Raw genomic sequence first — 15,007 nt, 5'->3', positions numbered from 1 at the left:
GGGAATAGGAATACTTAAAATTTAACACCATACCAACAAAATGGAAATGTTCAAAGTCAGGCAAATAAAACAAACATGATTCAAGGCCATTAATATTTCAGGAAACTGTTTCAATCCAGGAGCCAATACAACCTGAACATTTGAGGCTTCAAACACGAGCTGAATCATTTCAGGGGGATGTAAATGGAAATGTGCAAATAGATGCACGTGTGAGAAAGAAGGAAAAACTGAGGATTAAATTATCCTTTTACCTTAACATATGGGACTCTGTTTTTATCTTCATGTACAGCAAGGTTTGTCTTTGACACTAGAAAAGAAGATTGAGGTAATCAGGAACATTCCACATGTGTTAACTGTAGTCCTGGCAGGCACATTTTGAATGTATTAAATGTGTAAAACCCTCTTAACAGAAGCAAAGCAAGGAGTAATCTGAACTGAACGTGCTCTAAAACACTCTCCTTATTTTTTAAATACAGTTTTACTTTGAGAATATCAACTGCCAGAGAGGCTCAGACCTGCCTTGAGGTCTGTAAAACCCTCTGTGCTCACTGATTCATAGCCAAGCTCTGTAGCACTGCAGAGGCAGGTGCACAAGAGACAGATCAGATGATTTAAACTGCAAAATTCTCCTTCTCAAAGCCAGTCACACAGTTTAAATTTAATTCCCTCCCAAATAAAGTAACTGTTTCCCCTTAAGCACCAGTCAAGTCACTCAGCCACGTCAGAAACACAGAACTTACCATCCAGTAGGTCCCTTATTTTGTCCAAATATATCTCAAAGTAGGAAACCTAATTAAATAATCATAAACAGGTTTAAACATTGGTGATTTAAAAATCTCTGTGCCTGTATTTCCATCTCTGTTAAAGCACCAAACTAAAATAAACCCCAGTTCCCACACAGTTTGAATTACATCCTTCTTGGGAACATAACTTGTATCTTGAATGATTTACAAGTCATTGATCCCTCTCCATTTATCAATGATTCAACAGAAAATTGTACAAAAAAACCCCCAACCTTCAGGAAAATCTTATTTTTTTATTTTTAACACGGGCAAAATTGACAAAAAATATTGAGCAGAGTCAATCAATTCATATTTTCATACTTTCATATCAGTGCAGGTGCATCATGAGAAGGGTCAGATTTGAGATCTGTAAAAGGTATATTGATATTGCCCTCCACAAAAGCAGAAAGCACCCTTAACATAAGACTTACATAAGCCTAAACAATATATATATATTAAATTAAACTTTTAAAGGAAGGCTTAAGCAATATTAAAGTTTTAAATTAAGCCCACGACTCTGTCATGAATCAAGAAGAAACTGAAAATCAGCTTTTCTCTAACAAAGAGACACAACTGCCCTAAGGAAAAAAAAATTAAGAAGGAAAATGAATAAATGAGTCTTTTAATAAAAGGGCATTTGACTTGCAGAAGCAAACAAAATGTGTTAGGGGAGTGGGGCCTAACCATTCCCTAAATAAGCTTCATCCAGGGATTATTTAACTAGAAAACTAGGTGGTTAAATTCTAGGGATCAGTAAACTTGCTATTTAGTAAAGTCTCATTTTCTCTGACCTGAAAAATAAATTATCTGGAGTTTTTATAGGGACAAGTTGATCTTCCTAAGTGACAACTGCCATTAAATACAGATACATGTTGCTTTTGTGCCTTTACTTCCCCTGTGCCCCACTTAAAGCCAAGCTCTGGCCCAGCTCATTCCAGTTAAGCCAGACTTAACCCACGTGCTTCTTATCATCCTATTAACACACTGCTAAGGACCAACACATGTTCCCTTCCCTGTTCTAAATGGATCTGTATTAAAGAGGGGGAGAAAAAAAAAATGATATTAATTTTCAATGTTGGCTCAGTTATTAAAGGAGTGTGACAGTTGGGTTAAATCCTGGCTCCTGATGACAGAACAGGCATTTCTCTCCCTGACAGCTCCCTGCACAATCACTCACTCACTCCCTGCTATTTAGGCAGCTTTTCTGTTAAGATATTCATGGATGTCAACTATGATGGGAAGCCATTGAAACAATCCTGTGCTGGCAGAACATGATTTATAAAGTGATATCTTCTGCTGGGGCAGGAATTTACTACGTCTTGGGGTCTCCATCTGTTGGGATCACGTGGGAAAAGCTTTTGCAGCCAATGGAAAGAAACCAGTGGCAATCATTCCTGTGGAAGCCATTTCTGTGAAAATTCAGAGGTGTCTCTTCTCAAGGAGCACATTTTTTTTACAATTTAAGGTCTATTGAAGTGTTTAATGGTTTATTTGTACTTTAAACCACTGTCTGTACTTCATGAGCACCCCACAAACAGGCCCTGCTAAGAAGGTTCTCAATATTGAGTCCTTGCAGAAGAGCTGGTTCAGAGGCACCAGATTATTAAAATAAATATATATATATATATTCCCCCAGAAGTGCTTCAAGTGCTTTAGTGCAACCAGAACTAAAAAGTCACTTATCTCTTAACTTCTAGGCACGGGAAGGACAGAGAGCTCCATTCTAAGGGAGCTCCACTCTCAGGGAGCTCCATTCTCAGGGAGCTCCATTCTCAGGGAGCTCCATTCCCAGGGAACATCCCCCTTGGAAGGAGAAGGGACAGTGCCTTCACATCTACCTCTGCTCAGCTACTGAACTTCACTGAAACCATCTAGATGTGTTTTCTGTGGGTTTTTTTGGGGGGGATGACCCAGAGGACCCATTTTTCCTGCAATCCACTGGATAATTTTACTGATGGAAACGAACTGCAGCCTGACCCCGACTCTGCCAGATGGAGCAATGCCCCCCATGGCTGAGAGCTCCCCAGGAGACTGGATGAACAGTGGGAATTAAAGGTCACTCAGATAAATCTGAGAGATCATGTGGCTGGGATCAAGACAGGGACGTGGAAAAACATGGGTGTTCAAATGGAGCCTTAGAGCACCACCACAAAGAGCCCATAAATCAGCTTTTGAGCTAAAAATTACTTCTAAACATCCTCCCACGAATTGCCCAAAGCCACCTCTCCCCCATTTCAACCCCAAATACTGTGCAGGGCTGTTTGTATCCTTGAGACAGCAGCATGTCAGTATTCCCACAAATGTCCTTGATGGTATTTATGGTCATTATTAGCGGGGCTGAGCTCCAGCCTTTGGAGAAGCCGCAGCGAAATCAGTGTTTTCTGACCGCGGTGGCTGGTTTTCCCAGGAAACTTGAGCTGGAAACACGCTCAGGAAAAAAATTCCATCAACAACCAGAAGCTGGGTTAGGTTATTTCTAGGAAATATCCTCAGTTACAGGGTGATTTTTGAGGGAGGGAGGAAAAAAATCCGCGGCGTGAGGGCAGATTTCCCGCCCGGCCCGACTTCCACCCCATCCCGTTACGTAACGTGTCGCTCCACATTTACCTTTATGTGGAACTCCAGGTTCTCATCCATGGAGTAGATGTGATCAAAGATGTCGTGTGCAATCCTTGGAATGATTCCCATGAGCTGAGGGTCGTGCAGTTTTCCCTGCGGACGCAAAACCGACCCGTTAATTCGGAAATCCTCCCTCGGGGACGAGAGGGGAGAGAGCTTTGTCCAACCAAGCCTGCCCTCTTCCAGAGGGTCCCTATGGGTGTGTGTTGCTCTGGGGAGGGATTTACTCGATGTCAGTGCACAGAAACGTTGGAATTCCTCACCCCACGGAGCACCAATTTGTTCTGGCAGCTCCTGCCACTCTTTGCACCGTCACTCTCCGACCAAGGAGAGGAACAAACACAAACAAACACACAAATTACAGCCCGGTTAAAACCAGGTATTTGGGAACCTGGCGGCAACAAAAGGAGCATTAAACAATCCTGTTTCTCTTCCCCCACTATGCTACAGAGCAGAAGGAAAATCTGGGTTGTGAGGATTTGAGGATTACAATAATATATTCTGATTTGAGCTCGCTTGGGCCTATAGCCAGAGATCTGTGCCTCACAAACACTCCTGCTTTCCATATTCATTTGCACAACTACCTTCCTCTATTCTTTCCAGAAATGAATATTAACTAATCCCAACAATTTCCCTGGCTGCACAGCACTTGCATTGCTTTTTTTTTTTTTCCCCCTAAGCCAGGCACGTAGAGGAGAGCTAACACCACTGGAAATGGAACAGAAATATTAATTTGAAAAAAAAACCACCTTTTCTGACTACAGCCTGGACTGCATTGTTATTTCTAAATGTTTTATGAAACTGTTTAAATATGCATTAACAAGTCAGTAGTCAAAGACTCCATCAGAACACGGTGTCCAGAACCTCTGACACACCTTTGGAATATATTTTTGGCCAATTAATACTGCCCAGAACAGCACAAAAAGGGTCTTACTCCAAACAGTGGTGGGGAATTATTACTTTTTGTAAATATATAGGGCAATGGTACAACTCCAAATTGCCAAAATTATTAAACACCAGCATTTTTTTTTAGCAAAATAGGGAGAAAATTATACACACATGCATGTGGTTTTCAATATCATGTGTGTTTGTGAATGACTAGTGGGTCACATTGACCTGTTTTCCCAGTTTCCCCAGCCTTTATTAGCATACTCAAATATAGGCTTTTTAGACACTGCCTCATTTATCTAAAGCTGGTGAAATGACAGTCAACTTCTAAGCATCAACCTGGGGTGAAGGCAATTGAACACAAAGAACTGACATAACCTCTCCCTCCATCCCACAGCCTGTGTTTAAAGCAGTTTACTGGGTTTTTCTGCCCTTGAATTACATAAACATCTTGAGGCAGAAAAAAGAGGGAACAGAGATAAATCAGTTCCCTTGCTGACTGCCTTCCCCATAAAGCAGCACTCAGATGTACCTAAACTGCGAATATTTGGTTTATATTACACAAATAATATCACCTTCTGCAGCAGAAGCACCATAACCAGTATCTTATTAAGCTACTCAAAAACTAAAAAATCCTTCCCAAGTGAGACACTGTTTTATTCCAGACTATGAGAATGAAAAAGGGGGTGGTTAAATAAAGTAAACCCTTGATGAAGAGGAAAACTTTATGTGCAAACACCCCCCAACACTTTGTTTGCCAGTGCAGCGCTTGGCTGCAAAACACAGTGACAGCAGCACTATTTTCACACTATCCAGCCTTTCTCCCTGGAAAAGTCCTTGAAAAGCTTTTCCCAAAGAGGGGAAAGGAGCTTTTCCTAAACCAGGATAAACAGAGATTTGTTGGTATTTCTTCAGGGCACACAAATCCAGCCAAAGCTGTGTCTACACCACAAAGTACAGCAAAATTCAAAATACACTACAAAGTACAGCAACAGAGGCAGCTCCAGAACCAGGAATGCTCCAGCCATTCCATGCCCCTTTTCCCAGAGGCTTTGGGTTGTTGCCTCAGAAAAAGGAGGCTTTGAACCCAAAGTTGTGCCACAGAGGTGCAAAATCACCTTTGGGATCGCTGTGCCCATAAACACGTCCCCTAATAATTGTTGGGAAGCGACAACTTGTAAAAGCATTTAATTAAACATTCTCCCAGCCCCAACAAGCCCCGTGATGAAAATGCTTTTATGTTTTCCTCTCCACAGCTCCTTCCAGCTCACAGGAGAAATCAAGCTGTAAAAACACGAGGTGTGCACGACACTCAACCACTTCTACAACTTCCTGGGCTCAGATTTCCTCCCTTTTTAAGTCAAGAGAAACTTCAGAGGGTTTTTATTAAAATAAGAGGCCTCACTACAATTTATATCATCACCCACTGGTTTGGGTTGGAAGGGACCCTAAAGACCATCTAGTTCTTACCCCCTGCTGTGGGCAGGGACACCTTCCACTAGAAGGGACAACCTGGAAAGGAAGAGCAAGGTAAAGGCACCATATTCCCTGGAAATCTGGAATAAAAAGAGAAAGAAACCACAAATACTCTCATGGATGTAGCTGTAACCTCGGGAAGAGTTTGGAGCTGCTGCAAAGCTGACACTGCATTAGGAGACTCCACCAAAGCCCCTGGACAGAGAGTTCTGTGCTCATCAAAGCCTCTGATTTTAAGCAGAACATTAATTTCCACATTTAAACACAGCAGGAGAAGTGCAACATTGGAGACAGAGCTGTTTCATTTCAGGATGTTGACATCATAACTACAGTTTGTGGGGGCCAAGCACTGAAAACTCTCCTATGAGGTCAAAGCCCATCAATTTAATCCCATGGGCAAAAAAAAATTGTGATTTTTTAAGCAGGTGTTTATCCTGCTATACAGGTGGCAACTCTTTTATTTAGACCTGTGTCTGTCAGAAAGCCCATCCTGGCTCTATTATACCACCATATCCTCTTGAAGCTTAACACCAACACTAGGAAGTATTTCACATTTCACAGAAAATCCTCCATAACAGCTTTACCAAGAGGATTTACTATTTCTCCAACTTCAGACTTAATTTTTTTTTTCCTTCCACAACATACTTTAGCAACTTCACAAGAGGATGTTAGGCTAAGAGGGGGGATTAAAGCTGAATGTAGACTTGATTCCACTCTAAAATGACAGCTTTCTCTTTATTAGAGCAGCGAACCGGCCGGTTTTTTCTCCAGTCATTTTCTTTATCACAGCTTGTAATTCTGAATATAAATTGGCTTTAGGAGATCTTCCCCGTGCCACGTGGAAGCACCAGCTCCAGCCCTGCAGACATTTTGATTTAATTACACCCAGAGCTGGTGGATTACTCAGGACTGTGCCATCTGTGAGGGCTGAGCCAGTGATTTCCCCCACGCTCCCAAGGACGGGCTTAATTAGACCAGTTATTGCATCCTCCAGGAATGGAGCCATTTCACCAGGGCCCTCTGGCTTCCCTTGTCCTTTAACCTTCAGGTTAAAAAACCATCTGGTGGTGTTAGACCCAGCAAAGCTCATTTTTTTCATCTCTCACTCAGCCAAACTTTGCTGTCGACCTGCAAAATTCGCAGCTGAACCAAAACGCTCCGGGACGAGACAACCCAGTTTGGGAAGGAACAATCCCATGCAAGGATTAAATGCCTGAATGATCCTCCTTTTTCAGCAAAACTGGGATGTCTAAATGTCTTCTACACTGAACAGTTAAAAAAAAAAGAACCCAAAGCAGAGGAAAAAAACCCTCCACACTTCACGAGGCAGAAAAATGAACAGGCACAGGACTCCAGGCCCTGGAATTTGGGCTAATTTGGTGTAATTTCACCTAATTTCATATTCTCCTCCAAAGCAGCAATTCCAAACTCATCCATCTGCACTGCAGAATGCCAGAGGGGTATTCCCAGAAGGGGAGTGCAAATGAGAAATCCAATAAGCAAGGCAGGAATTTTCATAATCCTGCCTTTGCAAAGGGAACTCTGCAGACAGACCCTTATTACTGTTTCCATTTGTGCCTTAACCAATCTCACCCAAGTCCTTTAAAATCTACACATCCCCTGAGCTGGCAGGATGGTTTTTTTTCCACTCACAGTTTGTTAGTTTATTTAGATATCTGGAGATATCTCTTGGAAGAAAAAAACCCCACTCCACGTTGAATGAAATACTAAAGGCAGGAGAGGCCGAACGTTCCCAAATCTCTTTTTCTGTGTCACTCAGAGCTCCAAAGAACAGCCTTGATCAGGTAATTGGTACATAAAATCCCACTGCTGCTCCCAAACTGATTTAATATTCCCACTGTACCTCCATGGTGTGTGTTTTTCCTGATGATGTCTGTCCATAGGCAAAGATTGTGCCATTGTAGCCTTCCAGGACATCTGCAAGAAGAAGAAAAAACCAATTAAAACACTCACTGACGTCTTAAAGCTGAATTATCAGCCTTTCTTATGTCTTTACAGCGTTGAAGCTCAATTAGAAAATGTGTTTTTGCAGTAAACAACGGGGAAAATATGGCATATGGAGCTAATTTTAGAACAACAACAAAAAAATCAGACTAAAATCTAAATTAGAGAATTGCAGGATTATTGATTGCTTATTTTTCCAGGGAAAAAATATCTCTGGACACTACATATCATCCAGTACATCTGTGTAACACGGGAAAGGAAAAGCTTAACTGTCTGCATTTTAAAGCACAGAGAAAATTAAACCAATTCATGTACATTTCTTGCTATAAATGTCATATTATATTTCCCCTGCTGTATCACCCTCAACAGGTCGTGGCCTCATTAATTTATAAGTTTCCCCAAGTCTACAAAGCAGGAGAGCAAAGAAAGAGGAAAGTCAGATGAGCAGGAATTTGCTTTATTGAAAATAGACTTCTTTCAAGGCAGAAATAGTCATTTTATATTGCGTTTAGATATAAAAATATCCATTTTTAACTTGGCAGTGCTTAATGCCCACAGGAGCTTTCAGAAATCTGGGAAGGCTGGAAAATATACTTGTGTTTCCCACCCTCTGGATCTCTACTAATAGAGGCTTCCAGGAAATAAATATATCTGTGTGTGTGTGTGTGTATTTATAGTAAATATATACACATGACTGTGTTATATATTATAGGATATGTCATATATATTATATTTACATAAACACACACAGAAAATATCTTAATTTGCATCTCCATATGTATCCAAGCAGGTGGTCCGGACAGGAAGGACAATTAAATAAAGATACATTAGAAAAATACAAAAAGGAATGAAGAAGGAACAAGTATGAAAAAAAAAAAAATCAGAGAAAAAAAACCAGATAAAAATTATTTCAAAGAACAGAAATGGATTAAAAGAAAGGAAAGGGAAAGAGATTTTTTTTTTTTTTTCTGCTGCACAGACTCACATTTCCTGTGCAGCAAGACTAAGGATGAAATTGGAGTGAAGCCATTTAAAACTAAATATTCTAATTAAACACAGAATATAATTTAGCATTGTCATCTGCTTATAAAAATAGAGCCACTGCTTATTTTTGCTTTAAGGAAACGACAGCTGAAATAAGCAATTAGAAATAATAATTGCACAGATAAAAAAATCTAGTGTAAGTGCTCCCTAAGAGTTCACTCCTACTATTTCTACTTTGTGCCAAATTGCGTTAAATTTAAAAAAAAATAGTTTGAATTAAAAGAAAGAAAGGAGGAAAATAAAGAGGAAAAAGGGTATTAGCTCCAGGTGGATCCAAGGTACCAAATCAAATCCATACAGAAACAAAGCCAAGGGGGAAAATAATCTGATTAATAAATAACATTTTATCACCAAAAAAAAAAATGCAGTCTCCAGTGGTGATTCCCCACATCCTAAGTGTGTATTTCAGTATTTTATTCTTTATCTATTAGATAGTATTTATTACTTTCTTTAGTATTTGGTTTAATGTATTTTAGGAAAAAAATGCAACCCCAATGGTGATTCCTCACACAACCCACTGTGTATTTTAGTATTTTATTATTTATCTATTAGATAGTACTTATTACTTTATTTAGTATTTTATTTAGTGTATTTTAGGAAAAAATGCAGTCCCAATGGTGATTCCCCACACCCCAGTGTGTTATTTTAGGATTTTATTTATTTTAGGATTTTATTATTTATTTATTGCACAGAATTTAATATTTTATTTATTTGGGGATTTTATTTATTTGGGGATTTTATTCTGTATTTTATTTTTAGTGTTTTATTGATTATTTTACTTTAGTATCTTCTTTAGTGTATTTTAGGAAAAAATGCAATCCCAGTGTTGATTCCCCACATCCTAAGTGCATATTTTCATATTTATTTATTAATTAATTAGTATTTTATTTCTTTAATATTTTCTTTAGTGTTTTATTTCATATATTTCACTAAAAAACGCACCACTCTGTGCTCTCCCTCACTCCCTGTCTTACACTTTCCTCTCCCCATCCTCCCTTTCTCTTCCTCCCCATCACTCTCCTCACTTTTTTATTCTCCTCTTCTCTCTTTTTCCCCCATTTCTCTTTTTTTCCCCTCCCCACCAAACTTCCACGTGGAAGGTAACTCTGAGCTCTCTTTCCCAGCAGGACTTTGGAGAGTTATTTTCCTTCCTATTTATGGCACGAGGGCAATTTACCCCCTGATTTAGTTCTTCCAAATCCCTCTCACCGAGGGTTTTATTCCTCTCACCATTTTCAGAGGAAACCAACTTCCACAGGGGATATAAATCCCCTCAAACAGCCCAGTGCTGCTCCTGTCAGCACACCCTGGAGTCCTGGAACAGCTTCCCAAACTTCCAAACAGCTGAGTGGTGTGTCAGCAACCCCAGCTGATGATCCCTCAACTCCAGCCCCACCAGTTTTTATTAAAGGCTTACCCATCTAAAGGCAGAATTGCTGTAATCAGGCTCCCTCTGAGAAGAGGTAACTGAATTTTTATGGCTCGTTTCCACTCTCCAACAGCAACATTTTTGTTCCTGGACCTCGCCCCCGATCACCTGGGTGGGACCGGGTTGGTTTGCTCCAGGCTGTCGGAGCGGGACAACCGATTTCCTCCAGAACTGCACCCAGGGTTTGGAGCGGGGCTGCTCATTCCAGGGAGCTCTCCCAGCACAGGAGCTCTGAGCAGATCCAGCTCCATCCCTAAAACACCAGCAGGTCCTCCCACATGGCTCCAGCAGCTCCTGCACCTCTGTGCACACCCCCAGTATCTCCAGAATTCCCCAGTGTTCACCACCCAGCCTTGGCTGGCTCTGACACCATTCCCACTGTCCACACACTTGGATTTAGGAACCAAAACCCAAGGACCAAACCCAGGGAGAGCACAGGGACACCACACAAGGAACAACCAGAACCAGGGACTACTCAGAACCTCTGAGATGCTGCAACACGGTCACAGCACCAAGGCTGAGTTCAGGAAGGGTTTGGACAACACTCTCAGGGACAGGGGGGATTGTTGGGGTGCCTGTGCAGGGCCAGGAGTGGGACTTGATGATCCCTGTGGATCCTTTCCCACTCAGCATATTCCATGATGTTATGAATACCACCAGGGAGGGACCACCCAGCCTCGGGACCATGTGTGAGGTGATTTGGGAGGTGGGGGGTTATGGCAAGTGATAAAAATGCACCCAAAAACTCTGATTCTCAAATGAAAATTCAACAGCTCATGAAGGTTTTGTTTCAAACAAGCAGGGTGTTATCTGAGAGGCACCTGTGTTCTCATTTCAATTTTAAATGCAAGCTCTGTGCATGCAAAGAAGAAACCAGTGCTTTCTACACTCTCCTTCCATAGTCCACCCTCCCACTCCAAGGTACAGATATTCCACGCTCATCCTGGACTGAACAGTCTCACGCTGCATGAAGAAAACACTTTTTGTTCCTTATAGCACAAAAAGCAAGTGTTTGTGTGGAATAACACGAGGAGAAAGGAAGGAACAACTGCTGCGATTCCTTCAGCTCTTCTGTGGTTACTTTTTTACCCAGACAAGCCCCGGAAAAAAGGAAATGCTTGGGATCACTAATTACTAAATTCCCACCCAGACACCGAAACATTTATTATCCAGTCTCTAAACGGCTCGAGGGGACAGGCAGACATCTCTTTCCCTCCCCCCAAGCAGGGATAAGCAAAGACAACACCTACCTTTAACAATCTGCTTGGCACAGGCATTATAAACTTGTTCCTGGGTTGTGTTGGGAGGTAACACTCTATCAAAGACATACGGCTTCCCTTGCTGCAAACAGAAGAGGAACTCATAAGATAAAGCACATTTAACACAGCTTATAATCCCAATTTAACAGGCATCAGGAAATGCAGAGTTGCTCACAAAGGGAGCCATTCAGTGCAATATTTTGTGGCCTAAACAGATGTGACATCTCGTGTGCTCCAAACCCATCTTTTCTAGAGCTGGCAAATAAAACGTGGCATATGTTTCCTGTGTGCTCACATTTGGGTCAGCAGGGAGGGCTGTGGGACACAATGAGCTGAAATATCAGCAAGAGTTGGTTGTTTCCTCCTGGGAGTTACAGGGGAATAGCCACGTAAATATTGAGGGGGAAGCCATGTAAATATTGGGGGAATAACCACGGTAATATTGGGGGAATAGCCACATAAATATTGGGGGAATAGTCGTGTAAATATTGGGGGAATAGTCATGTAGATATTGAGGGAATAGCCATATAAATATTGGGGGTATATCCATGTAAATATTGAGGGGAAAGCCATGAAGATATTGGGGGAATAACCACATAAATATTGGGGGCATATCCATGTAAATACTGGGGGAACAGCCATGAAAATACTGTGGGGAAAATCATGGAAATATTGGGGGAACAACCACACAAATATTGGGGGGATATCCATATAAATTCTGGGGGAATAGTAATGTAAATACTGGGGGGATAGCCACGTAAATATTGGGGGAACAGCCATGGAAATATTGGGGGAACAGCCATGGAAATATTGGGGGAATAACCATGCAAATATTGGGGGAATAACCACATAAATACTGGGGGGATATCCATGTAAGTACTGGGGGAATAGTCATGTAAATATTGAGGGAATAGCCACATATATATTGGGGGAATAACCACATAAATATTGGGGGAATAGTCATGTAGACATTGGGGGAATAATAATATAAATACTGAGGGAATAATAATGTAAATACTGGGGGAACAGCCATGGAAATATTGGGGGAATAACCACGTAAATACTGGGGGGATATCCATGTAAATATTGGGGGAATAGCCACATAAATATTGGGGGAATAGCCACATAAATATTAGGGGAATAGTCATGTAGATATTGGGGGAATAATAATGTAAATACTGGGGGAATAATAATGTAAATACTGGGGGGATAGCCATGGAAATACTGGGAGGATAGCCATGGAAATATTGGGGGGATAATGATGTAAATACTGGGGGAATAGCCATAGAAATATTTGCAAAGGGTTTGCTGCTCATCACCGAAAACTATTGAGAGACTTGGCGTGAGAAAAGCACTCAGAGCTGAGAGAATCTGAAGTCTGCAGGTCCTGAGAGCTGGTTGTGCCGAGTCTGGGGTGGCCCAGCCCAGTCCCAGCACTCTGCTGGTTTCATTTCTAGGCTAAACATGTAAATGTGCCAATAAAACCCCCGATTAGACCCAAACCAGGCTGCCCATCGGGCTGTTATGCTGCTCTAAGTTTGTTTTTTATTCAGAAGTCGTCGTGATTTTTATCCTTAGCCCCAACAAACAACCCCACAATGACATTTTGGACCACTTCCACTTGGAGCTGCCCTGATTCCCAGGTGACACCAGGACTGACACTTATTCATATGGATACAACCTGCACATGCATTTTGATTCCTCTTTGCAGCGAGTCTAATGGGTTACAAGACAAACACGCATCACCACCCCTAAAAATAGAGCTGCCTGACACTTAAAAGGCCAATCAATCCTTCAGACAGCAGCTCTGCTCCCTACAACCCAACAACAAGCACGACATTTGCATTTAAAACACGCACCCTTCCTTTAAAGCTGCACTAAGAGGATGTGTAACATCCTTCTCATCTGCCATCAGAGACCTGACACCGCCTTAACGAGGCCTTCAAAGCTAACGAGGTGGCTGGTACCCGATGCAGGAGGTTGTTCTGTCGTGGGGATGTGCCACTCGTGTGCCACTCCAGCAGCTGTTCCAATGCTCTGCTCAATTAACCATTTTTGTCACACTTTGATTTGACTTCAAGCAGATGAGGAGCTTCCCCTCGCCCGCTCCTGAGACTCGGCTGAGCAGCAGCCACGGGGGAGAAGGAGACAGGGAGGTGTTGGATGGCTGCGTGTGTGCCTCGTGTTTCAGCCCAGGATTTCGGAAATCAAGGGTAAGGAGGCAATTTGTAAGTTATTTAGTAAATAATTTGTGGGTTTGTGCTGAAAACTGGGCCCCCAAGCACCCACTTGGTGAGACACAACCCTGAAGAGGTGACCCAGACCAACACCACTGATGCAGCCCCTGAGCCCAGTGCAACATGTGTTCATGTTCCATCCTGAGACTTTGGGTTTCAAGGGTAACAAGGCAATTTATAAGTTGTTTAGTAAATAATTTGTGGGTTCCTGCTGAAAACTGGGCCACCCCAAGCACCCACTTGGTGAGACACAACCCTGACAAGGAGACTCGGACCAACATCACTGATGCAGCCCCTGACCCCAGTGTGTTCATATTTTGCCCTGGGATTTCAGAACTCAAGGATAAGAAGGCAATTTCTAAGTTGTTTAGTAAATAATTTGTGGGTTTCTGCTGAAAACTGGGCCACCCAAGCACCCACTTGGTGAGACACAATCCCAAAGAGGCGACTGGGACCGACAGGACTGATGCAACCCCGATCCCAGGTCTCACTCCCAGGAATGTGGGGGCACCCAGACAGCACCCACCCCAAACTCTGCCTCTCCACAGCTCCTCATGGCCAGTGCACACTGTGGCTCTCAGCAAGACAGAGCTCTTCACTCCCAGGATGAAAAGGGCTGCCCAGCCCTGCTATAACTATTCCAGAACAATGGAACTTTTTGCCTCCTTACCCCCATTTTGCTCATCCCAAGCACTTAGGCAATAATCCCTAATTCAAGAGGCCAAAACCCACATGGACACACAACCCCAGACATCCCCTTGTCCCATTTATTTCCTTCATGCCTGAGCTGAGGCTTAGAGAGCAATGTCAGCTCATCATCCCACCGTGGGAAGCACAGCACTCCAGGCAAACACCACTCTGGTGCAATCAATCCAGCTCTTCCAGTGCCTGGAATGTCAGAGAGCCCCACCCAAAAAAAGCAATCCCATCAAAACTGTGCTCCACTGCCTGCAAAGTGTTATTTATCTGCCAGACTGAGAAGCTGCACAGGTAAAGCAGCAACTCACGGATCAGATTTCTTCCCGGGGATTTTTGTTTGGGAAGCTGAAAGGCTGGAAAACTCATCCCTGGTACCTGAAGAAAATAAATGGATGTGAAGGACAAAATGACTGCACAAAGTGAGAGCAGTTATGGGGTTTTTTTGGGGAGGATTTTGTGCTTCACCTCCACAAAGGCAACTAAAGGCTCGTGCTCTGTCCCGTGAGGGAGGGAAGAGGGACAGACCCTCTGCCCACCCTCAGCTTGAGGGTTTGCGCTTCTTTTGCTCTGCCACCACTTCTTTTCCATCCTAAACTCCCTCAACCCCCT

General features: G+C 42.5%; 1 protein-coding gene across 1 annotated transcript in view; it reads right to left on the bottom strand.

Moving 5' to 3' along the window:
* KIF5C (kinesin family member 5C) overlaps positions 1-15,007 on the bottom strand; it is a 70,396-nt gene that overhangs the window by 35,817 nt on the left and 19,572 nt on the right. The window contains exons 2-6 of the mRNA XM_027721044.2: positions 11,454-11,544; positions 7,630-7,703; positions 3,390-3,494; positions 741-789; positions 252-307 (exon numbers count right to left, since the gene is read on the bottom strand). Of these exons, the coding sequence (XP_027576845.1) occupies positions 252-307; positions 741-789; positions 3,390-3,494; positions 7,630-7,703; positions 11,454-11,544 (375 nt within the window). The remainder of the gene's footprint in view (positions 1-251; positions 308-740; positions 790-3,389; positions 3,495-7,629; positions 7,704-11,453; positions 11,545-15,007) is intronic.

This window comes from Pipra filicauda, unplaced genomic scaffold (genome assembly GCF_003945595.2).
Source record: "Pipra filicauda isolate LSUMZ 115617 unplaced genomic scaffold, ASM394559v2 scaffold152_size1767362_pilon, whole genome shotgun sequence".
Classification (NCBI taxonomy): Eukaryota; Metazoa; Chordata; class Aves; order Passeriformes; family Pipridae; genus Pipra; species Pipra filicauda.
This window is presented reverse-complemented; position numbering and strand designations above follow the sequence as displayed.